This window comes from Dromiciops gliroides, chromosome 5 (genome assembly GCF_019393635.1).
Source record: "Dromiciops gliroides isolate mDroGli1 chromosome 5, mDroGli1.pri, whole genome shotgun sequence".
Classification (NCBI taxonomy): domain Eukaryota; kingdom Metazoa; phylum Chordata; class Mammalia; order Microbiotheria; family Microbiotheriidae; genus Dromiciops; species Dromiciops gliroides.
This window is the reverse complement of record NC_057865.1, coordinates 293,251,230-293,274,884: the sequence shown is the minus strand read 5'-3', so window position 1 is coordinate 293,274,884 and position 23,655 is coordinate 293,251,230. Positions and strand designations below refer to the sequence as shown.

The window sequence follows — 23,655 nt, the reverse complement described above, 5'->3', positions numbered from 1 at the left end:
CTTCTTCCCCAGTCTGGGCCTCAAGTTTCCTCCGTGGCTTTGGACTCGGGGATCTTGATCCCGTCCTGTCCCAGGGCCGGGCATACACGAAGTGGCGAATAAAGGCGCCTCTCCACTGGCATGCCCTTGCCCCCTCTCTGTGCCAGAGCTTGATGGGCTCCTGCCATGCCTTCCTTCCAGGCCTTCCCTGGCCTGGGGGTACTGGGGAGGGCAGAGGGCAGCCCTTAACTTCTGGAACCCATCAACATTTCCATGTCTCCTTTTTAGGCACATTTTAAGGTCGACAAAGCACTTTCCTCACAACACATGCCATGAGGAGTTAGTGTTGGTATTATCATCCCCATTTCACAGACAGGCACATCGAGGCTCAGAAAAGGTGGGGTGCCTTGCTACATAGGGGCTAAGGGTTAGAGGTGATCCCTGATTCCATGGGCTCTATCAATGTCAGCACTCCTGGGCGGACAGCAGCCATGGCCCTTCCCCTGGCGGTCTTGAATGTCTCTCCCAGCCCCACACTAGCCCTTCCCCCTCCCCATATGTCTTGGCTTGGTCCTCCTCTTCACACAGCCTTAGACTCAAAGATTTGGAGCTCCACCTAGCTGTCATGGGGTCCAATCCCCTTATTTTACAGATGAGGAAACTGAGACCCCAGATGGTTAGGTGATTTGCCCAGGGTCACATAGCTAGTGTTTGAGGCAGGACTCAAACCCAAATCTTCCTACCTCCAGGCCCACTGTGGCCCACTGTCTCATCTTCCACTGGATGGTATATTTTGGGCAGCTTCCCAACCCCTGTCTGAAAGATGGAACCTGGGTCACCATATACTGTACCTTTCTCTTGGGCAGCCCCAAATCAGCACCATCTTAAGTCTGGGAAGGAAAGGAGAAGATGTCAATGCCTGGGTCCAGGGTGGGGGTTTCTCAGAAGATCTGGGTTCTGTTTACCAGGACTATAACATTGAGAACCAAGAGGCCCCTTGAGTGATTCTCAGCCTTCTTGGTCTTAGGGTCCCTTAACACTCTGAAAAATCATTAACTACTGGTGTAGCCTGTTGGTGCAATGGCTAGAGCAACCAGCCCTAGAGTCAGGAGGACCTGAGCTCAAATCCAGCCTCAGACACTTACTAGTAGCTGTATGACCCTGGGCAAGTCACTTAACCCCAATTGCCTCCCCCCTCCAAAATTGAGGGCTTTCCCCCAAGAGCCTTTACTTGGGTGATATTAATATTAATGATGTTAGAAATTCTATCATTATTATGAAAATAGCTTTGATCTCACAGACCTATCAATATGGTCTCAGAACCCCCCAGGGGTCCCCAGATTACCCTGAGAACCTTTACTCCAGTCCCAACACTCATTTTATTTTTTAAAATAAATAAATAAAAGTATTTTATTACTTTCCAGTTACATATAAGGATAGTTTTCAACATTTGTTTTCATAGGCCTTTTAGTTCCAAATTTTTCTCCCTCCCTCCCTTCCCTCCTTCCTCCCCAAGATGGAAAGCAATCTGATATAGGTTATATATGTGCAATCACATTAAACATATTTCTGCATTAGTCATTTTATGAAAGAAGAATCAGAGCACAAGGGGGAAACCTCAAAAAAGAAGGAAAGGGCAGCTAGGTGGCACAGTGGATAAAGCTCTGGCCCTGGATTCAGGAGTACTTGAGTTCAAATCCAGCCTCAGGCCCTTGACACTTACTAGCTGTGTGACCCTGGGCAAGTCACTTAACCCCCATTGCCCTGCAAAAAAAAAAAGAAGAAGAAGGAAAAAAACAGCTCAAAAATAGAAACAGTATGGTTCAGTCTGTATTCGTAATCCACAGTTCTTTTCTCTGGATGTTGAGAACTTTTTCTATCATGAGTTCTTTGAAATTGTTTTGGATCATTGCACTGCTGAGAAGAGCCAAGTCTATCCCCATTGTTCATCAGACAATGTTGCTGTTACTGTGTACAATGTTCTCCTGGTTCGGCTCCTCTCAGTCAACATCAGTTCATGTAAGTCCTTCCAGGTTTCTCTGAAATGTGCCTGCTCATCGTTTCTTACAGCACAAAAGTATTCCATTACAGTCATATACCACAACTTGTTCAGCCATTCCCCAATTAATGGGCATTTCCTCGATTTCCAATTCATTGCTACCACAAAGAAAGCTGCTATAAATGTTTTTGAACATGTGGGTCATTTTCCCTCTTCTGTGATCTCTTTGGGATACAGACCTATCAGTGGTACCACTGGGTCAAAGGGTATGAGCAGTCCATAGCCCTTTGGGTGTAGTTCCAAATTGCTCTCCAGAATGGTTGGATCAGTTCACAGCTCCACCAACAATGCATTAGTGTTCCCATTTTCCTACAGCTTCTCCAACATTTATTATTTTCCTTTTTTGTAATATTAGCCAATCTGATAGGTGTGAGGTGGTACCTCAGAGTTGTTTTAATTTGCATTTCTCTGATCAATAGTGATTTATAGCATTTTTTCATATGGCAATAGATAGCTTTGATTTCTTCATCAGAAAACTGCCTGTTCATATCCTTTGACCAATTCTCAATTGGGGAATGACTTACATTCTTATAAATTTATTTAGTTCCCCATATATTTTAGAAATGAGGCCTTTATCAGAAATACTGGCTGTAAAAATTGTTTCTAATTTTGACTGCATTGCTTCTGTTTGTACAAAACCTTTTTAATTTAATGTAATCAAAGTCTTCCATCTTGTATTTCATAATATTCTCTACCTATTGTTTGGACATCTGCCACTCATTTTACAAGACCTAATAATAAATGATAGTATTTCTAGGCAAAGTCCTTTATGCAAATTATCTCATGCGGGCCCCCACGACAAACCTAGGAGGTAGGTGCTATTATCATGCCCATTTTAGAGATGAGGAAACTGAGGCTGACAGAGGTTGAGGCAGGATTTGAACACAGGTCTCCCTGACCCCAGGCTGCCTCATCTTATAGATAAAGAATGGACCGAATGACAGGGTCAGAAGGAACTTCAAAGGCATCTAAGCCAACCCATCTGTCTTCAACATGAGAGCCTTTTAAATGCCTGAAGGCAGCTCACAGGTTCCCAAATCCACATAGGCATGTGGAAAAGTAACAGAGACAGCATTTGAACCCAGGACTCAATGATGTATGACCATTGTGACTCTGAGTGCCTGGAACCTGAAGAGGACTGGGGTTGAGTTTCTGGTCAAGATTGAGATGACAGTCAGGATCCTGCCTGAAAGGCTACTGGAAAAGGAAGAACTGGCATGAATGAATGTATGAATGCATGAATGAATGATTGCATGAATGCAAGAATGAATGAATGAATGCATGAATGGATGGATGGATGAATGGATGGATGAATGAATGATTGCAAGAATGCAAGAATGAATGAATGAATGCATGAATGGATGGATGGATGGATGGATGAATGAATGAATGAATGAATGAATGAATGAATGAATGAATGAATGAATGAATAAGCATGACATGGGCTTCTCCTGTGAGAACAAAACCATGGGTTTCTCCTGTGAGAAAAAAAAACAAAGATGACCAGATAACAGGACAGACATATGGAGGAATCAAGGGACTATTAAAGTTTAACTTGGCCAACTAGCTATCAGGACAGACACACCTACAAAGTAAGGGGAGATAAAATTCTCTAGTTGGAAAGTCAGTTAGGTGTAGCTATGACTTGAGCTAGGAGACAGAGAGAACTCCAAAGGTCAGGACTATCATTCCTAAACAATAATCCCCCTCCACTCTGAGGAATATCATCACCCCAAAAGGGGTCACCTCTTCTATCCTTTAGAAAAGCTTTGGGGAGCAGCTAGGTGGCACAGTGGATAGAGCACCAGCCCTGAAGTCAGGAGTACCTGAGTTCAAATCCGGCCTCAGACACTTAACACACACTTACTAGCTGTGTGACCCTGGGCAAGTCACTTAACCCCAATTGCCTCACTAAAAAAAAAAAAAAAAAAAAAAAAAAAAAGCTTTGACCTTCCTTCTGTTTTGGGAGGAGGATGTTTCTAAGCCCTCTCCTCCCCTTGAGGTAAAGTCTTGACTTCCCTTGGGTCGCTTTCTCCAGCACCCAATAAAGAACCATTTTAATTCTGATTGGACTGTGTGTGTGAGTGTGATTCTTGACCTAAGGACTGCACCCCACCCCCAGCTTTTCCCGTGACAAGCATTTATTAAGAATTCCACGCAAAGTGCTAGGGACACAAACACAGAACCAAGACAGTCCCTGCTCTCAGACAGCTTGTGTGTTCACGGGGGAGACAGACCAAGGAGGTTTCTGTTTCAGCCAGATGGAAGGGATGTGCTTGGGTATCAGCTGGGGGCTGGGCCAGCTCTTAGGGTCTAAGAGACTTCATGGCTTGGGGGTTAAGAAGGGTCTCAAGGTTCCACAGAAATAATAATAATAACAACAACAATAAACACACATCCATAACACCTTAGAGTTTGCAAATTACTTTAAAAAGACAAGCATTATTACCACCCCCATTTCATGGATGAACAAACTGAGGTGAAGGGGGCCTGGGAGAGGGGTGGTGTGACTTGGTCCATGGCCACACAGAGCTAACATCAGGACCTGGGACTCCCTGTACCTCCTGACTCCAGGCCCAAAGGCTTCTTTCCTCCAAATCACTCATGAACCTCTAAACAATTTGAATGGAAACTGCCGCTTCTGGGCAATGATTTCATAGGGTCACTCATTTTGACCTGGGAGGGATCTTAGAGCTCACCTGTCCTGCCACGCTCATTGTATAGATGGGCAAACTGAGGCGGCCTTGTCTAGCTAGAAGGAAGGACTCAGGGCAGCTGGGTGGTGCAGTGGATAAGGGACTAGCCCTTGATTCAGGAGGATCTGAGTTCCAATCTGGCCTCAGACACTTAATATCTGTGTGACCCTGGGCAAGTCACTTAACCCTCATTGCACCACAAAAAAAAAAATAGAAGGAAGGACTCAAAATGGGGGGGCCCAGAGCTGGGACACCAGATCCCACCCACCAAAGGTCTCCATTTCAAGCTAAGTCCTGCCCCACCCCTGACAGGTTACCTCTGACTCCCACTGAGGCTGGCTAATGCCTGGAATTTCACCATTACATCTTCGTTCCTTTAGCTAATGACCCTGTTAAACAGAAATTCCCCCTTCCTCCTGATCCCCAAGGGAATAGACCCATCAGACTGTAGCCATGATTCTCCCTGGAGGGTCCCCCCATGAGGGGGAGCTGGGCCCAGGCTGTACTGGGTAGGTTTCTGGGGCCTTCTTACCCTGAGCTGGGTGTCAGTGGTCTCAGTCTGGAGTCTACCCCCTGACCATGTCAGCTTCAGTGCCGATGGCCCCCTCACCCCCTGCCTCCTCTGGGGCTCTAGTCCCAGGGCCTAGCACCAGCATGGGGCAGGACCATCCTCCAAACACAAGCCCCCCAGATGCGAGATCCTCATGGGCGGCCCTCCACTGGCCCAGCTTTTGGAGTCTGCTTTGGTGGAGCGGCCTTTTCCCAGGGCGCCGTGGGCCTCAGTGTGACATCACATGGAGGGGGCTTTGTGACAGGGCATGGGCATCACCAGCTTCAGCAGGGGGAGGAGGCCCAGAGGCATCCCAGCCTGGTCCCCAGCTGGGAAGGGATCTGAAGGGGGGTCTAGGATGCAGGCTGGGACAGCACCAACATCTCTGGACAGCCCCTGCTTAGCTCCTTAAGAGCCTACTATGTGCCAGGCTCTATGCCAAGTGCTTCCCTCAGGGAGCTGACAGTCTAACATAGGGAGACAAAGAGCTCCCAACCATGTACAAACATGCCATAGACAGGACAAATCGGGGCTCTTGGCAGAGGGCCACTGGGAAGGGGGGGGCGGGGTGTTAGCTGGGCCCTGAGAAAAGCCAGGGAGGTGGGAGGGGGTAATGAGCCCAGGCTGCCAGGGATGGTACACACCCCCTCACCCCCAATCTGGGCACAGGAAGACAATGCCCAGTTTTAGCCCCACACAATATATATATGATTGGCCCCTAATTGGATTCGGAGCTAGAAAGGGGCATCCGGCTCCTTCCTCTTAGAGATGCAAAGGAAAAGGGTCCTGGAAGGGACCAGTGAGACCAAAAGTCCAACCCTTTCCTTTTTCAGATGAGGAAACTGAGGTCCAGAGAAGTTAAGTGACTTGTTCAAGGTCACACAGCTCTGGAGCCAGAGTTCTTCTCACTGTACCCAGCTTGTCCTTAACCTGTCTCAAGTCACACTGGGAGATAAGTAGCAGGGTCAGGATTTGAACCCAGGCCCTGAGGCTCCAAGTCCCTGTTCTTCAGAGGAGTCTCCAAGGCTGGGTCCCACAAACTCCAAGGTGGAAAACTGGAGCAAGACAAAGCTGTAAAGTCACTAGATGAATTGGTCACAGGTTTATTTTATTTTATTTTATTTTGCAGAACAATGAAGGTTAAGTGACTTGCCCAGGGTCACACAGCTAGTAAGTGTCAAGTGTCTGAGGCTGGATCTGAACTCAGGTCCTCCTGAAGTCAGGGCTGGTGCTTTATCCACTGCACCACCTAGCTGTCTCCCCATGATTTTCTTCCAGGCCATCCAAGAGGAGATGTCCAACCAATGTCCAGATGATTTTTTTTAAGGTGATTGGGGTTAAGTGACTTGCCCAGGGTCATACAGCTAAGTGTCTGAGGTGAGACTTGAATTCAGGTCCTCCTGACTTCAGGGCCAGTGCTCAACCCACTGCACTACCTAGCTCAGGAGAGGATCAAGGCTGGATCTGTAGTTTAGGGAGTTGTATGCATAGAGATGGAGCCATTGATCTAGTGGGGAGACAAGGGTGTATTTCACACTTATGTGAAGGGACTGATGAGAATTCCCGGCAATTAGTCAATGACCCACGCAAGTGAGTGGAGCAGAAGGGCCAGACCACAGAAACCTGGGGTGGTTAGACAAGGATGCCTTTATAGTGGAGGTGAGATTGGACCTGGATCCCAGAGCCTTCTGATGGGGGTGGAGGGCAGGGAGGGCAATTTCCTATGATCAATGATGTGTGTGCAAAGGTGAGAAAGTACAAGGAAGAGCAGCAGCTGCTGGAAGGGACTGAGGACAGCTCACTCTGCGTGTGTGTGTCAGAATGGGAGGAGCGGGGGTTAAACACAATGCTGAGAGAGGCGTGGGTGCTCTCTGGCCACTCGCTTTAGAGAAGACACATCACAGATGAGAGACGGAAGGAGAGAAAAGGGGAGAGAGATGGAGAGAAATGGAAAGGGGAAGAGATAGAGACTGGGGTGGGAGGAGACACAGGCAGGCAGGTAGACAGATCGTTAAGTGGGAGAATGGGGGAGACCCGGGGCAGTGCAAAGCCGGTGGATGAGGAGGGAGCCCCGGGAGCCAGAAGCTGGACAGCGCCGGGAGCTGCCTCCTGTCTCTGAGGGCAGGGGCTGGTTGGAGCACCTGGTTGCCGGTCACCTGAGTGACCCCCGCAGTGGGCAGAGCGAGCGCTAGACCAGGAGCTAAGGAGAGGAGGAAGAGTCTCCTCCGCCGGGGGCCTTGACGGTTGGCGGCTAGAGGCTCAGTAATCTGGGTCTGGGGTTCCAAGCCTAGGCTCGACTTCTGCCTGCTCCACCCGGGGCCTTGGTTTCCTCTTTTCTGTAAGTGGCTGCGCCCTATGACCGCTGATCCGCCCCTGCCTCAGTTTCCCTATCTGTAAAAGGCAGACACTGGACCAGACAACCTCCGAACCATCTTCACCCCTCCTCGGTAAAAGGAGGGGATTAGACCTTGAACTATCCCTGCCCCTTCCTGGACCTCAGTTCTCCCTTCTGTATGAGCATCCCGCTCCCATGAGCGCCCCCATCCAGGGCCCAGCGCCGGACTAGAACAGCGTCTCCCGATGGGCACCCAGACACACAATCAGGCCCCAACGCCCCCTTTGGTGGAGTCACGCTCGAGCATGCGCACGCCGTCTCACCAGCTCCCTCTCCCCGCCCAAGGTCTGAGAACCAATCAGAGAAGTCCTAGGCCCCTCCGGCGTTTCCTCGCTCCACCCCCCCCCTGCGGCTGAGGGGGACGAGCTGGCTCCCGGCCAATCGCCAATCAGAGAGCTCGGAGGCCGACTTCCTTCTGGCCTTCCTTCCGTCCTCGCACCCGCGGCGGCCAATGGCCGAACCCGGATGAATATTGCCCCGCCTTCAGGGGCGGGGCCCGCGGCGGCAGCACCAAGATGGCGGCGAGCGGTGTACGCCGGGCGGCCTCTGTGGCATCGGGGGCCGTGGGCACGGCGGTGAAGCCCATCTTCAGCCGGGACCTAAACGAGGCCAAGCGGCGGGCGCGGGAGCTGTACCGGGCCTGGTACCGCGAGGTGCCCACCACCGGTGAGGGGCCAGCGGGCGGGGGCGGGCGGGCGCTCTCGGTCAAGGTCGTGATCCCTGCCGCTCTTAAAGGGACAGGCCCATGAGTGTGCCCCGAGGGCGCCAGTCACGGGCCTCTCGTGGCCCGCGGAGGGGAAACTGAGGCGCGACTTCCCCGGCGACAGTGCCCAGCGAGGCACAGGGAAGGGGAAAGACGGGTCCGAGGTCACGCAGGCGGCTGTAGCACGCATGGGGTTCGAATCCTGGCTCCCGCTGCTCTTGCTTCCACCAAACCCTTTGGCTTGGCGTTCATGGCCCGCCCCTTCCGGTGACAAGGTCACACCAACTTGGATTCGGGAGGGTGTCATCCAGGCATTGTTTTACAGCGTGGGAAACTGAGGCACGAGGAGGGGATGAGGCAGGGAGCCTCTTTGCCCCGCCTAGCCCGAGCAGATGTCGGCTCCTTCACCCTGGGCCCTGGTACCTGAGGGTGTGAATGCCTGCCCCCACCCCATGGCAGGGGGTGGGGAGGCGGAGCCTCCAAGCGCCCAGGGCGGGGGTCTTCTCCTGCACCCCCTGGAACTGGAGGCCTAACACCCGAGGTGCCTAATGGATGCTCACAGAGACACGGGGACGGGGGGGGGGGTGCTTCAGGGGTCATGCTCTGGGGGGGGCTATGGCCTGGTTGTTGGGAGCGGAACATCCCTGGTCTGCAGGAGTGGCAGCATCCACAGGGCAGCGAGGACGCCCAGGGCTTGGCGGGACATGGAGCCTCAGAGAGAAGGCCGTTCCAGGCAGCTGGCCTGCTGACCGGGCTGAGCCCTTCAGAGCTCCAGCCGCTGGGCCTATACCCCTGGTGCCCAGGACGTCCATGACCCTGTGAGGGCCCTGCTTTCATGCATGTGCATGCACATCTTGGCCCTGCGGTGGGCATCGAGACGCCCTCCCAGAGCTGCCCTCAGACACACTGGTGTCGGGTCCGTCCGGGTTGGTGCTTTGGAGCTGGACCCACCCCACCCCAGGGGTCCTTTGTGGACAGAGGCGCAGGACAGGGACTGCCCTGACCAATGATCTCCTTTCTCCCTAGTGCACCTTTTCCAGCTGGACATCTCTGTGAAGCAGGGCCGGGACAAAGTCCGAGAGATGTTCATGAAGAATGCCCATGTCACGGACCCTCGCGTGATCGATCTTTTGGTCGTTAAGGTAATGGATGCACTGCCCAGAAAGGCTGAGCCCATCTGGGTCTCCCTGTCTGGCCTTGGCCCCTGGAAGGGCAGCCTGGATGTTGAGACGATCTTGTGTGTGGCAGAGGTGGGCAGACGGCTGCCCATACCCCACATTCAGGGAGAACATTGAGTTTCAGGTTATCCTTCAATCAGCAAGCATTATTAATCAGCACAGCTGCCAGGCACTGTGTAGGCACTTTATAAATATTCTCTCATATCCTTACCACAAGCCTTGGAAATAAATAGGTGCTGTGATTGTCCCCATTTTACAGGTGAGGAAACTGAGGCAGGTAGTGGTTATGTGACTTGCCCAGGGTCACACGGCTAGTGAGCGTCTAAGGCCAGATTTGACTCCAGGCCTAGTGTTTGGAGCAATGTGGCACCCTCTCGCTGCCCAGACACGTACCAAAATATGCTGGGGAAAAAACCCTCAAGAGAATAAACTAGCTTGAAAGGGAGCCATTTTGGGTGAGGATGCTAGCAGTTGGGGGATCAGGGTGGGCTTCATGGAGGAGGCGGTGCTTGTGTTTCGTCCTTTCAAGGACACCCATCCCAGGGTGGGGGGGGTGTCGCCAGTGCAAAATCACAGGAGGCTCGTTTGTCTGGCTCTGATGTCATCTCAAGCAGGGGAGGCCTCTGGATTTGATCTGGACCCAAGAGGAAGCCCCAGAAGTGGGGGGGGGGGGAGGCTAGATCTTAGGTCATACAGTCATGTACATGACCGCTATCCTCAGCAGGACAAGGTTAGTTTGGAGGGAGAGAGCAAGGACCCAGTATGGAATTTCATAATGGGAATTCAAGAGGACAGCCTGTGGGGAGGGAGGTCTTCCTAATGGGGGGCTGTAGGGACTGCTGCCTTGGTGAGGCCCCTTCTTGTTCCTGGGCCCAGCATCTCTCTTCCTTGTCCTGAAGGGATTTCAAGGCAGACCTAGAGTGAGTCTCAGGTCCACAGACAGAGCTGGGGGAGGCGGCCCTGTCTGGGCCAAGTGTGGGGAAAGTGTGTCCCGCCCCCCCCACAGCTGGTACCCTGGGCTCCTGCCTCGAGCCCCACCTTGCAGGGCCAGCTGGATGAACGCCTTTCCTCCCTGTGCAGGGGAAGATAGAACTGGAGGAGACAATTAAAGTTTGGAAGCAGCGCACACACGTCATGAGATTCTTCCACGAAACAGAAGCCCCGAGACCCAAGGATTTCCTCTCCAAGTTCTATGCTGGCCATGACCCGTGATATGACTGCAAAGGGATGTGTTGGTATTTCATTCTAATACTGCAAATAAACTCTATGGTGGAACCTCTGTGTGATGGGATTCCCTTGATGGGCCTGCTCTGTCCCCTCTCCTGCCGTGAGGGGTCAAGCCCCAGCTTAGCTGGCTGGAGTGCTTGTGGTCAGGTCTCGGGTTATTCAGATGAGGCAGGTCCCCCTGCCAGGCCCGGGAAGGGATCCTAGAATCTGAGTGGAAAGGAAGCTCAGCCACCCCTCACCCCAGGCCTCTGCTCATTCCCCTTCTCAGCTGGGTTAGCTGAAGGAGCTTTCCCTGCCCCATCTCCAACAATTGCCCGCTGCTCCTGACATCGAATCCTGGTTTTCAGAAGCCGAGGCCTCTTTGGAAGCATCCCCTGCTCCTCCCCCCAGGAGAGTCAGTGAAACACCTGGCCAAGGCTGCAGAGGTCCCCACTGCACCCCACACATCACGGCCTTTATGTTTTCATAGGCAACTTGACAGACCTCACTGTGGGATTCGTTGAGGCAGGGGCTCCCTTCTCCCTTGGACAGTCTTCCCAAGCTGCCATGGCCAAAAACATTCAGTCCCTGAATGTTTCACTGGCCAGTTGATGAGCCTTTCCCATGGGCCCTGGACAACAGCCCTCCTGGGAGATCCCATGCTCCATAACCCAGCAAGGCACTGGAGGGCAGCAGACTCCCTAAGAGCCCATGAAATGTTTGGGCTTTAAATGCCCACTTAAAGTTGAGGTTTTCAAATGTCACTCAAAAAAGGGGGCGGCTCGGTGGTGCAGTGGATAAAGCACTGGCCCTGGATTCAGGAGGACCTGAGTTTGAATCCGGCCTCAGACACTTAACACTTACTAGCTGTGTGACCCTGGGCAAGTCACTTAACCCCAATTGCCTAAAAAAAAAAGAAAAAGGAAAGGGAAAGGGGATGAGATGAAATAGGAATGAAGGAAATTCTCAGAAACTCTTGTCTGATCCCATGCCAACAGATGTGATGGATGAAATGGATGCTTACAACAATATAAAAGATCCAAATGAACAGAACAAGAAATGGAGGCTAAACAGCCTCTGAAAAAGCTAAACAAGCCACAAAAGAGCTCCCGAAGAAAGAAGCCCGATTTCTAAGTGAATGAAAAGTGAACCTGGATCAGAGTGGTGCTGCCCCAAACTCTCCTCCTGGGCCCTGAGGACAAGAAGCAAACCAGGATAAAAACAGCAGAGGAACAAAGTGGTCCCCTTGGCAGAGCTGGTGGGGCCTGCCAGGAGCAGGTGGCCGCCTTCCTCCCCCACGCCCAGGCTCAGCCATGCTAACAAACCCCAACAAACCCAGCGAGGCTTCTAGCCTGGGCCAGACGGAGCCCAGAGATGAGGACAGTGAGGCCAGCCCTCACATCCACGCCTGGGCAGCCCTCTCCGGTGTCACAGAATTGCGTCCTGGACCTGGCGCCTGCCTAGGCCTCACTTCAGCAGCCGACTCTGTCACGTTGTCACCTGCAACACCACACACACACAGACAAGCTCAGTCCTGCAGCAGCTTCGGTCACAAAGTGCTATTTATTCATAGTTCAAGTGCTCTGGGGCTTCAGCCTTCACAGAGGGCAAGGGAGCTTGGGCTCACAAGGCTGTGTACACACAGCACACCCACTGAGCCATGCAGGGAATGCTGGTCACGGAGAAACAGGGGGGCCTCTGCTGCTGGAGAAAGAGCATCATCGCTACGGAGGCTTCAGCGTGGCGAGAGGGCCGCCTGTCCCCTCTGGGTGGCCGCTGTGCCCTGCAGTATAAAGCACAGGTGAGGTCAGAGGAGGGACAGGCCAGCTCCAACGAGGGCTCAGAAGCCCAAGGGGGACCACAGGCCGAGAGATTCACTGTGCTCGGGCACCCTCAACCTCCTTTCCCAAGCCCACCTGCTTCTCCGGGCTCCCCTCTCCTGGGTCAGCCTGGGCTTCACACAGGCTCCTGCCGGATGACCTCTGTCATCTCCTGGGTTATAGTCAAACCAGGTCTGTCTCTCTGGGAAGAATCTCTTTGCAATCATTTAAAAACCATTAAATTGGGGAAGCATGGAGACTCAAGTCCTGGCTTCCAATTGTTCACCATGTGACTGGGGAAGCTGTTTAATTTCTAAGCCTTGGTTTTCTCATCTATAAAATGGGACCAAGACTACACACACTCTGTACCTCAGAGGGTTGTGGCAAAGGAGGTATTTTGTAACCTACAATATCACGTCAGCAGAAATGGGAATCGGCATCACCTGGTAGGCCCCTCTGGCTGTGGGATGACATGGCCCGTCCACAACTGGGCCTTTATTTGAGAGAAAGTGGAGCGACTCCCCCTGGGTAGTACTCAGGGCTAGAGGGGAGGGTCCTCAGTGGGCTGGGTCATACATTATCATCACAGCCCCTTGTGGCCACAGGCCAATCTCTAGCTCATGCTTCTCCCCTTCACTTCGTCTTTGATGGGAGTTAGGCCAAAGCGAATCAAGGAAGTGGCAGAATTCATGGGGCCTCCCCTCCGAAGGCACTCCTCCTTCTGTCTCTTATCAGCCTCCACTGGAAACCCTCCCAGGACCAGGGACACCTCTGGCTGCCTCTGGTAGTTGGGAGATGAAATCTACCTCCCTCTTAACTTCCATGTGTTGCTACTAGTTTAATCTTGGGGCCTGGGGGCAAGGAAAAGGACACCGCCCAAAGGGGGGAATGTGCCACTATGTGAAGATCTTGTCCAGATGAGGCTGGAAGTGCCTGGGCTTCTCCGTGCTTTGGTCCATCCTTACCCAGAAGGTGCAAAGCCCACACCCATCAGGAGGCAGTTGGTAAACATCGGGTACCTTTGCAACAACACCAAGAGGAAGTTTCTGCTAATGAAACAAGGCTACTTTGGAGAGAGGGCATGAAATGCTCAGGGCAGTTGGTAGGGTAATGAGGGCTGGGGGCCCCAAGTCTTGTCTTCTGTGGGGGAGGAGGCCAGGCTAGCTTTGCTCCGCATGCATCCACAATGCTCAAATGTCCACTATGTGCCAGGCCCTGGTCTCAAGGAGCTCTGGTGTAAGCAGACCCCGTGTCCCCTGCCCCACCCCCCTTCAGCGAGCTGTGTGTCCCCTCCTTTGAGCCTCACAACTGCCCTGAAAGGGAGGTGCATAAGGAAACCACTGAGGCAGATGGGAAGTGAAGTCATTTGCCCAGGGCCCACAGACAGGACTCGAACCCAGATCCCTGAGTTCCAGGCCAGGCCTGTGTTGGTTAAGCCTCCTTTGACCTGTTAGAGGAGCCTCTCCCAGTGGAGTCTTACCCACTAATCGTCGTCATCGTCATCCTCTGGGACAAAAATGTCGTGCTCTTCCAAGAGGGCAGCAAAATTCTTGCTGATGAGCGTCCCCACGTACAAAAAGGGAATGACGATGGAGAAGACCCGGAGAAGGCCGAAGGACATCTGTAGGACAGCACAAACAGGAAGGTCCACAGAGTGCCCTGGCGGGGTTTGGGGCAAGATGAGGGAGTGAAGTGAGAGGGCAGGACAGGCATTAGGGGAAAAAGCTCAAGAAAAGAGCCCATGTGGCGAAAACATGCCAGTTACTGGTAAGTGCCAAAGACAAAGGGCTGACAGTAAGGGGGCTCGGGGGGCGGGGGGGGATCCCCTCGAAGGCCTTCTAAAGACCGGCTTTAAAACAGGCCTCTGCTCAGGCCTGGCCGCAGTCCTGTGGTCAGCCACAGGAGGGAAGCGTGGCCTGGGCCTGGGTCTCAGGATGGTCACTGATCACCTGGCTAGCCTTGGGGGGCAGCCCCAGAAGCTAGTCTACAGAAGGGAAACCAAGGCCCAGCAGTGGTTGTAGACAGGTCTTCCTGCTCCAAGTCCTATGACCGACCCCAATGGCCCATCAGAAAGCTGGGTGGGGAGATAGACAGAGGCCATGGAGTCCACAGCCCCAGGACCTGCCAGTGGGGGGCCAGAGCAGACCCCCCCCCCCCCAGGACTGGTGGCCCCCTTTACCAAGGATGGGCGTCCATCACCCCTTCCAGGGCAGCCATCCCAAGCTCTGTCCACACACTTGCTGATGGGGACCCTCAGCGCAGGCCTGGCTTCACAGCCTGAGGAGACTGAGGCAAGGCAGCAGGGAAGAGACTTGCCCAGGGTCCCCCAACTATGGAATTCAGCTCTTCTACCCATTGCCTCTTGTTAGAGGGGAGCGGCTGTAGGGGATGACATTGAAAACTAGCTCAAAAGTGAAACCCCTGCAAGGTCACTGCTGAGCTAGGCAAAGTGGCTAGCTGTCATTTACTGGCTGCTTTGGGGGAGGGGGGGCAGGGACCAGATGGAGGCTCCTTCCAGCACCACCATTCCGGGATCCCCACTGATCAGCAGGCAATACCCTGGACCCCCAACCCGGTACCCCCACTAGGTGGAATCCACTCTGGCCCTCAGTCTCTTCTTCTGTTTAAGGGGGGGGGGGGGTCCTGTGCGCCCCCTGCTGTGACTCGGTTGGAAGTGTTATGGGCACATCAAAGAACCTTCTCCTTGAGAAACTAATCCAAAGGACAAACACACCTAAAGAGAGAAGTGGAACCAGATCGGACTGAGCTAGCTCCTGGACCCCCACCCTTCATTCTAGCCTCCCTCAACCCTGGGGAGCTAAGATTAGGTGTGGCTGCTTCCTTTGTGTCCTGAGGAGATGGCTTGAGAGATCTGCGGCCACCCCTCACTCAATCCCCCCAGCCACCACCAGTGGGGGAGGGTCCCCCCTCACTAAAGGAACTTTCCACAGTCAAAGGGTCACCCCCATCAGTCCTCTATGAAAGTGCCTGCGTCTCCTGCTGGAGGAGACTGGTATCTCAGAGCGCCTCTGTGCCAAGCCTTCTCCCCATGAGAAGTCCAAGGACTTCCTTCATGGTTTCCCTTGCCCCGAAATAAACGACCATCTTATTCTGCTTTTGTGTGCAAGAGGGTGTAATTCTTTAAAGAGGAATTCCTAAGGACCCCAAACCCCCTACCCCATTTTCCCCAAGACAGAAGCACAGCGGGGGGGGGGGGGGAGGGCACACGGGGCCTGTCTGCCTTCCTCACCCCCGAGGGAGGGAGGGGGCGACAGAAAAGCCCCGCGACCACGCCCTTTCCTGGGCCTCAGTTTCCCCAGGTCTTAAATGCCTCGAGACCCTCCAGCGAAAGCCCGACCTAGGCCAGCCCAAGAGGCTCACAGCCCCCAGTCAAGAACGGAGCCGAGGCCTGGGGAGGGGGGGAGGGAGGGAGAAAAATTTGAACCTAGAAATCTTATAAAAACAAATGTTGAAAACTACCTCTACATGTAACTGGAAAATAATAAATACTTTTATAATTTAAAAAAAAGAACAGAGCTGAGGGACTACTCGCCCGGCCCCCGCGACCCCCCCTCTGGCCACGCCTTCAGCCGCTTCCGGGCCGGCCCCCACCATTGGTCCACCTGCCCACTCGTCATCGCGGCCGGCCGCGAGGATTGGCCCGCCCACGGCCTCCCGCGCGCTGATTGGCCGCGGCCCCACATCGCCCCACCCCCTCACTTACTTTAGCCGGCTTGGGCAAGATGGCCCCGCTGCGGGTAGCAATGAGCGACCGCGAAGGGACCGGGCCCTGCCCCAGGCCGCTCCCGGCCTTCCGCGCGACCGGCCCAGGCCCGAGAGCCCCGCTCCGCGCGGCTGCCACCAGCCAGCGAGCCGCTCCCAGCGACATCTCGTCCCCGACCTCGCGGATGGACTGACCGCAGACGGCCAGTGCCGGAAGACGCCCGCCCCCGGCTCTCGCGATAGCCCCAAGCGAGATTCCCTGACCTGGCCCTTGCGCGTGCCCGAGCGGGCGTGCTCCCGGAAGAGGGGGACGCCATGCACCCGGACTGCGTAATGACGTCATTTTATGCCGCGCCCCGCCCCCGGGCGGTCCTGAGCCGGGTCCCGCCCGAGGCCTCCCGCTGGGAGCGAAGCTAGGGCTGGGAGGGTGGGCTACGACCACTGCCCCCCTTTAACAAAGGAGTAAACTGAGGCTCGGAGAGGGTTAGTGACTTGGCCTAGCAGGGAGCCGGGAGGGATCCTGAGGAAACCGAGGCCCGGAGGTAAAGGGATTTAGCGCTGGAAGGGAACCCCCTTATTTTACACGAGGGGCACCTGGCCTCTCCCTGCCTCAGTTTCCTCGCCATTGTGAGCCTCACCTCAAAACGCTGGCTCTGCCCCCCCCCGATTCTCGGGGTCTCCCCTCTCCTCTTGGCCCATGGATCTATGGCTCCCTATTGGCGGGGTCGGCGCCCGAGGTTGCCTCTATCTCCATCTCCACCAGGAAGGAGCAGAGATGCCCCCGCGGGCAAGATCCCAAACCCCACAAGCATCGACCACGTGGGCACGGCACCCCAGCCCCCTGGGGAGCAATTATTGAGTGCCCAGGGTGTGCTCCCCTCCTCCACTCATTGAGGAGGCCTGCATTTTCCCCATCCAAGTTCTTGGGGCCCCTCCAGTCTGGGGGATGCACGTGGACTCAACAAAGGCAATCCGGAGACGTGGAGAAAGGAAAAGGCATTTATATAGCACCTATTGTGTACCAGGTGTGTGCTAAGTGCTTTACAGAGCTCTCATTTGATAGTCACAACAATCTTGGGGAGGGAAGTGCTATTCTCACATTTTACAGTTGGGTAAATTGAGGCAGGCAGAGAGGATGTGCCTTGCCCAGGGTCACACAGCATCTGAGGCTGGATTTTGAACCAGGGCCCAGCCCTCTGTACTGTGCCACCAGCTGGCCCAGCCTGTGGCCTTAGGGGCTTCCTTGTCCTGCAGGGCACAAGAAAACAGCCAGCTTACTTGAGTGGATGCTGACCCTGAGGGGGTCAGACCCAGTCCCTGGACCCTGTGGGGACCATCAAAGCCGTTCTGGGGTGCCTGGTCCTTTGTGCACATTCCTGTGCAGGGCCCCAGGAGGCAGGGGTCAAACACAGGCCTCTCCAAGCCCACAACTGGGTGCCTGTCCCAGCAGGGAGGAAGGAGCACAGCCACCAGCTAGCCAGGGGTCCCGGGTTCTAGTCTCACCACTCCCTGCCTGGGCCTCCTCCCCATCAGTCAGATGCAGACGGGGAACCTTCCTTCTGACTCAGATGCTCCGCTCTGCATTGTGAATTCCCACCAGAGCCAAGAGGGAAGGGGTGAGCCCCCCCCTTGACAGCTACCCCCCACTTCTCAGGCCTCTCTCCAGGACCCAGGGGTCCTGCCTCACACACTGCCCAGCCTCTGTGAGCCTCAGTTTCCTCAGCTTTAAAGGGTAAGGTTGGATTAGGTGACACGGAAGGACCTTCCAGGTTTTGGGCTAGGTCAGTGACCCCTGGGTTATGCCTGGCATCTGACAGCCTCTGGGAGGAAAGGCCTGGCCTCACTGCAGTCTTCCTCTCTGTCCTTATCTCCTTATGTCCCTTGGGCTGCAAGACAAGGAGTCGCTCACGGGACCCATGAGCCTCTGGTTTGGCTACAGGCTTTTTCTTTCAATGGGAATTAACAGATTGCCCAAAATCACCCAATCTAACCCCGATAAGAATCCCTCCATGACAGCCCCAAGGAAGGCCACATGGAGAGAAAGAGCCTGGCAGGAGGCAGATGGCTCCAGCTCAGCCCTCCCTTCCACATGTGGCCAAGGGACATCCCTGCCTCAGGCCTCAGTTTCCCCATCTGTAAAATGAGGTTCACAATGCCTGCGGTTGAGGCCAGCTCTATCCACTAGGCTAAACTGTCTCATTATTATCCTTTTTCTTGCCATGTTATGTTCTGGTATCATAGGATTCAGAGCTATTAGAGATCCCCTTCCTGATTATTTTTACAAATGGAGAAACTGAGGCTCAGAGTTGCTCAGTGACTCCCCTCAGGTCACCCACCACTCAGTAGCCGCCTTTCCTTTCTGACTGGCTTCTGAGGCCTGTGTCGGGGTTCCTTTCCACCCAGCAATTAGGGAGAGGAAAGAGGGGTGTGACACCTCCCTGTGGACAGTGACCAAAGTGGCAGAGGAGGGAAGGTGTCTTAACAAAGATAGGAAAGGAGGGAGTTGGGGCTGGGGTTAGGGAGAGTGAAAAGGCAGCTTCTTCCACAGAGCTGAGCTGGACCCCCACAAGCCAGATGGAGCCCTGGCCCTGCCCTGCCCTGCCCTGCCCTGCCCTGCCCCTCACAGGCCTCCACCCAGGCTCCTGGCCTGCAGCCACTCCCTCCGCAGATCCATGATCTCCTGGCCATACCAGTCATGCAGCTTGGGGAAGCAGGAGGTCTCTGGGGACACTGGGCTGTCCCCCCCATTCAGGGGCAAACAAGCCGGGCCCCAGGGACAGTTCTCTGCCAGGCGACGGCGGCCAAGGGGAGCAGGGAGCTTTGTGGCTGCCTCATCCCGTTCTGCATCTGCCAGGGGGATACCCTCGTCCTCCAGCTGGGGGGGTGGCTGGTCTGGAGGCCTGTGGGGCAGGCGGCGGGAGCCAGGGTGGCGGCAGGCCAGGCCCAGCTGCATCTCTCGGAGCTGCCCCTCGAGTTCCTGCACCAGCAGCCGCATGTAGCCGAAGCTGGCCCTGGAGAGCACCTTCACCCAGGCCTCCTGGGCGGCCTGCTCCTCAGCCGCCAGCACGTAGGGCCGCAGCCCGGGGGCATCGAAGCGGATGGCAAAGGCAAACTCCTGGGGGGCCTCGCACAGCTCCACAGTGCAGCCCTCCAGCACAATGAGACCCAGCGGAGGCCGGCTCTCCTGCCCCTCAAAGTAGAAGAGCAGATTCCCCTTGAGCACAAACCAGCAGCGAGGACAGGAGCCCCCCACACCGGCTGCGGGCTGGCGGGCTCCCGGGCTGCTGCAGCGGCGCAGGAAACCCTTGTGGTCAGCTGGAGAGCCGCTCACCGCGTAGTGGGCCACGCTGTGCTCGTTCAGCTTCATGGCACCCAGGCCAGGGCCCTGAGGAAGGAGAGGAAGCCAAGAGGCCTGAACAGAGGGCCTGTGGCTGGCTGGGGCAGCATCAGGATGGCCCGGCAGGTGCCAGCCACCAGCCAAGCGAGGGGAGGGGGCAGCCAGAGGAAGGCTCTGGTTAGACCCCAGACCAGGGACCATCCCCTGACCTAGGAGACCCCTGCTGAGCAATCCTCCTCCGGGCTTTTGGAAAGGATATTGCAGGGGAGGGAGGGGACAGCCAGAGGAAGGCTGTGGCTAGACCCCAGACCGGAAAGGACAATGCATTGGAATGGGCCTCAGCTGGGGAGCCAGGGGGCCTGGGCTGCAGTCCTGGCTCTGTGCCCTTAGGCTGATCACTCAGCCCCCCTGGGCCTCAGTCGCCACATCTATACAATGAGGCAGGAGGCCCCTGCCACTTGTGATTCTGGGAATGTCCCGCTTGGAAGCAAGCCCGTGGTCCCCAAAGGCAGAGCCAAGAACAGAGTGTGGGGTCTCCAGACAGCCCTCCTCCCCACCCTAAAGTCTCCTCCCGTGGCTTCCCCCCCAGCTCCTCTGCACGGGAAGGTAAGCTCTTTGAGGGCAAGACCTAAGCACCGTGCTTGGACGCAGCCAATGGCAGAGCTGCTGGTGTCCTTAGACAATGGAAACACTTTGCTATAAGGCAGGCTCTCTCGTTGGGTGCAGGGGAAGGGAGATGGGAGAGATCTGGGGGACGTAGAAATGAAAGGTGTCAATAAAATCTTATTTTTAAAAATCAAGGTAAAACTCTTCATTCTGCAGAAGGGGAAACCAGGGCTCTAGAGCGGGGATGTGAGATGGGGCAGAGGGAGGGCAAGAAGCCTGAGAAGTTGGGCTCCTGAGGGGGCAGGGCAGGCTGGACTCGGGCATACCTGCTTAGCTCAGGATGGCGGCTTCAGCCTCTCCAGCCCTCAGGTCCGGTCCTGGTCTGCCCGGGGAGTGGCCCCTTCCACTTCTGTCAAATGAGAGGGCACCTAAGCCCAGGGGCCCCTCCCTGAGAGGGCCCAGGGCATTCCCCCCTCCTCAAAGCTTGGCTTCTCCCATCCTTGTGTTATGGGAATACAGTGGCACCCCAAGAAACCTAGAGATCTCAACCCCCCAAGGAATCCTTAAAGTCTCCCAGGGGAGGGGCAGCTCTGTCTCCCACCTCAGGAATGGGTGTTGCCCAGCAGGACCCTGGTACATAGACATCCAAGATATGGATGGGCGCTGTAATCTGACTGATAGATATCCCATTATTCCCAAACCCCCACCCTGTTGTCCTGTTTCCCTCTCAGTTCTTGGTAATCCCCTTCCCTCCCTTTTGTTTGGTAAAGACACAAAAGACCCGTCTCCTCTAACACCAGTGGGGCCGTCAGCAAGGTGATTTGTTCCTATATATTCCTCCCCTAATAATCTCTTTATTTTACAAGATTCGTCATGAGCCTCCAATACTTTGGGTGAGCTAGCCCCTCCACACATCCAGGTCACAAGTGCCCCCCAACTCAGACAGCTGCCTCAGTGTGCAGCCTTCCAGACTTGGCCCAGTGGGAACACTGCCCATCCTGCTGCCCCCACGTATACTTGGCACCTAATAGTTGTTTCTCCCTCTGAGGGGTGAGCTTCATTTGAACTCAAATCCAGGGCCCTTGTCCCAAATGAGACAAACAGGACAATGGAAAGGACCCTGGATTTGGAGTCAGATGCCCTGGGTTCAAATCCTGCCTCTGCCAATTACTCCCTGTGTGTCCTCAGGCTTAGTTTACTCATCTGTCAATTGAGAGGGCTGGACCAAGTGACCTCCACAAGATCCTGTGATCTTTTACTTCCCTTTTCCCTCCTAACAAAACCTCTGTCGGGGTTGGAGTTATGGAAACTGGGTTCAAATGCTGGCTTCTCTTTGACCTTGGGCCAGTTCTTCATTCATAAATGAAGTAAATGTGAACTTGGTCCCTTGGAGCTCTCAGTCTAGGATGCCATGACCTCCCCCTGGGGTCCTCCTTCTCTCTCCTGGGAGCAGGAGGCCTGGCACTCTCTATTTCTCTGCAAAATGGAATCCCTCAGGACCTCTCCAGCTCCAACAGCCTGGATTCGACCTTTCTCTGCCTGTAGAGAAGGGGAAGGCTGGGCTCCAAGGAGAAAAGCAGGCCAGACAAAAATGAATCCTTTAGGCCCTGGGGCTGAAGGAGGGGAAATGAAGGACAACCCAGGAGGCCTCTAGCCCAGGGAGAATTCCCTGATCCCTCCCTGGCAAGGACACTCCAGTTAGGATGTTTTCATCTCATGAGCAGCCCCGGGGTTCAAACATTTCCTCACCTCTCCGGCCTGGTCCACCAGAACGTGCCTGGGTATTTCAGGGTCAAGCATTGATGAAGCACCTGCTGTGTACTAGGCTCTGTGCAAAGAAAGGCAACCCCAGTGCCTGGCTTTAAGGAGCTTACTGTCTAATGAGGGAGACAATATGTCCTGGGCCTGTCAGCTTCTGGAGCTTAATGACCACTCACATATAGAGAGATAAATAGAGATCTTTCCCCAAAATATTCCCATAAGCTGGAGCTGAGATCGAAACCTTGCTCTGACTACTAGGGGCCCCTTTTCTCCCCCTCAGCTGGTGGCCCGAGCTGCCTCTCTGTTCATGGGGGTGGGGGACAAGGCAGGACAGGAGTGCACTGCCCCGCCCCCCGAAACCAGACAGGGGCTGGCAGCAGCCAGAGAAGGGGGGAGGGTCTGGATTATCCAAATCCCAAATCTGCAGGGCTTGGCACATAGTTGTCACTTCATGTTTGGTGATATCGGAAGGAGCCCAAGCCCCTCATTTTTACAGAGGAAGAAACAGGCCCAGAGAGAATGACTCACTGCCCAGGGTCACACTGAGTGTCTGAGGGAGGGGGGATTTGAATCAGGCTCTTCTGGACTCTCTCCACCACACCAAGGTTCTGTGCATCCAAAACGTTGGGACTGAACTGGATAGGCTTGCCAGCTTGAGGGAGCCCTAGCCCAGCTAGCCCAGCCTCCCTCCTTTTACAGGGGAGGAAACAGAGGCAGTGGTAAGTGGCAGAGCCCAGACCGGACCCCAGGGTTTTGCCCCCTGCCCCAGTCCAAGGTCCCTCCAGACTCGAAAAGGAGCTAAACTGGGATTCTAGGGGAGTGATTCCTGAATCAATTCTGGATTGCCCTCAGGTCCTTGCACACCCAAAGCACAAAACACACTTTCTGGGTGGGTCCCTCCCTCCCTTTTAGTTCTCTCCTCCTCTGCTCCCCCAAATTGGAACTGCCTTCAGGGGAATGGGCCCAGGGCAGGAACCCAGCAGGCTCCTCCTCCCCACCCACCCCAGGAGAGAAATAGGCAGATGGGGAAAGGGGAGGAGGATGAGGAATCCGGGCTCTGGATCTTACTGGGGAGCCACGCGGCAGTGCCCCTCCACCCCAAAGACACACTCCACGCTCTCTGGGGCTTGGCCACCCCAAGACTGCTCAGTGACCGAACAGCCCATTCTGGAGATCCCTTAACTTGAACTTGGCACCCAAGGAACTGCAGAAGGGGACGTGGGGGTTTTACCTTGACTCTGGGTCTTAGATCTCTCTGCTCCAGCCCCCCATCCCCAGGCAGTAGAGAAAGCAGCTAGGAAGGAGGGCGGGAAAGAAGGCAGCAGCTGAGGGGAAGGGCTAGGGAGGCCCTGCCTGATTTGGGCAGAGCAAAAGCACCCGGGGTTTGCTCTGCAGCTGGATGAAGGGAGGGAGGGAGGGAGGGAGGCACAGGCAAAAAAGGGCCCTCCCACTAAATGGAGAGGCCCGAAATGGGAAAGGGAAAGGGACCCTGCAGCTAAGAAGATAGAATGGAGAGAACATCAGAGCTGAGAGGGAGCTTAGAACAGAGAATGTCAGAGCTGAGAGGGAGCTTAGAACAGAGAATGTCAGAGCTGGGAGGGAGCTTAGAACAGAGAATGTCAGAGCTGGGAGGAGCCATAGA

General features: G+C 54.9%; 3 protein-coding genes across 4 annotated transcripts; 1 reads left to right on the top strand and 2 right to left on the bottom strand.

The window, feature by feature from the left end:
- The first annotated feature begins 8,159 nt into the window (after positions 1–8,159).
- Positions 8,160–10,835, top strand: NDUFA6 (NADH:ubiquinone oxidoreductase subunit A6). Its single transcript, XM_043968283.1, has 3 exons — positions 8,160–8,345; positions 9,409–9,524; positions 10,641–10,835. Exons 1-3 carry the CDS (start codon positions 8,195–8,197, stop codon positions 10,770–10,772), a joined length of 399 nt encoding a protein of 132 aa, XP_043824218.1. The 5' UTR covers positions 8,160–8,194; the 3' UTR covers positions 10,773–10,835.
- A 1,475-nt stretch (positions 10,836–12,310) lies between these two features.
- SMDT1 (single-pass membrane protein with aspartate rich tail 1) lies at positions 12,311–16,615 on the bottom strand. Its single transcript, XM_043968284.1, has 3 exons — positions 16,311–16,615; positions 14,067–14,207; positions 12,311–12,549 (listed from the first exon to the last, which is right to left on the bottom strand). Exons 1-2 carry the CDS (start codon positions 16,473–16,475, stop codon positions 14,070–14,072), a joined length of 303 nt encoding a protein of 100 aa, XP_043824219.1. The 5' UTR covers positions 16,476–16,615; the 3' UTR covers positions 12,311–12,549; positions 14,067–14,069.
- Positions 16,616–17,313: 698 nt separating this feature from the next.
- On the bottom strand, positions 17,314–23,333 carry PHETA2 (PH domain containing endocytic trafficking adaptor 2). Of its 2 annotated transcripts, XM_043965323.1 has the most exons (4): positions 23,245–23,298; positions 22,002–22,080; positions 20,579–20,661; positions 17,314–19,694 (listed from the first exon to the last, which is right to left on the bottom strand). In XM_043965323.1, exon 4 carries the CDS (start codon positions 19,674–19,676, stop codon positions 18,930–18,932), a length of 747 nt encoding a protein of 248 aa, XP_043821258.1. In that variant the 5' UTR covers positions 19,677–19,694; positions 20,579–20,661; positions 22,002–22,080; positions 23,245–23,298; the 3' UTR covers positions 17,314–18,929. The 2 variants fall into 2 exon arrangements, with proteins under 2 accessions (XP_043821258.1, XP_043821257.1); XM_043965322.1 differs by lacking the exon at positions 22,002–22,080 and having other exon boundaries at positions 23,245–23,333.
- Positions 23,334–23,655: the final 322 nt, after the last annotated feature.

Bases quoted from the DNA above. Each gene is read 5' to 3' on its own strand.
- SMDT1 (XM_043968284.1), bottom strand. From the start codon at position 16,475: ATGTCGCTGGGAGCGGCTCGCTGGCTGGTGGCAGCCGCGCGGAGCGGG. The intron at 14,208-16,310 runs GTAAGTGAGGGG...GCTGTCCTACAG, and splicing joins TCTTGCCCAAGCCGGCTAAA to ATGTCCTTCGGCCTTCTCCG.
- PHETA2 (XM_043965322.1), bottom strand. From the start codon at position 19,676: ATGAAGCTGAACGAGCACAGCGTGGCCCACTACGCGGTGAGCGGCTCT.
- NDUFA6 (XM_043968283.1), top strand. From the start codon at position 8,195: ATGGCGGCGAGCGGTGTACGCCGGGCGGCCTCTGTGGCATCGGGGGCC. The intron at 8,346-9,408 runs GTGAGGGGCCAG...CTTTCTCCCTAG, and splicing joins CCGCGAGGTGCCCACCACCG to TGCACCTTTTCCAGCTGGAC. The intron at 9,525-10,640 runs GTAATGGATGCA...CTCCCTGTGCAG, and splicing joins TCGATCTTTTGGTCGTTAAG to GGGAAGATAGAACTGGAGGA.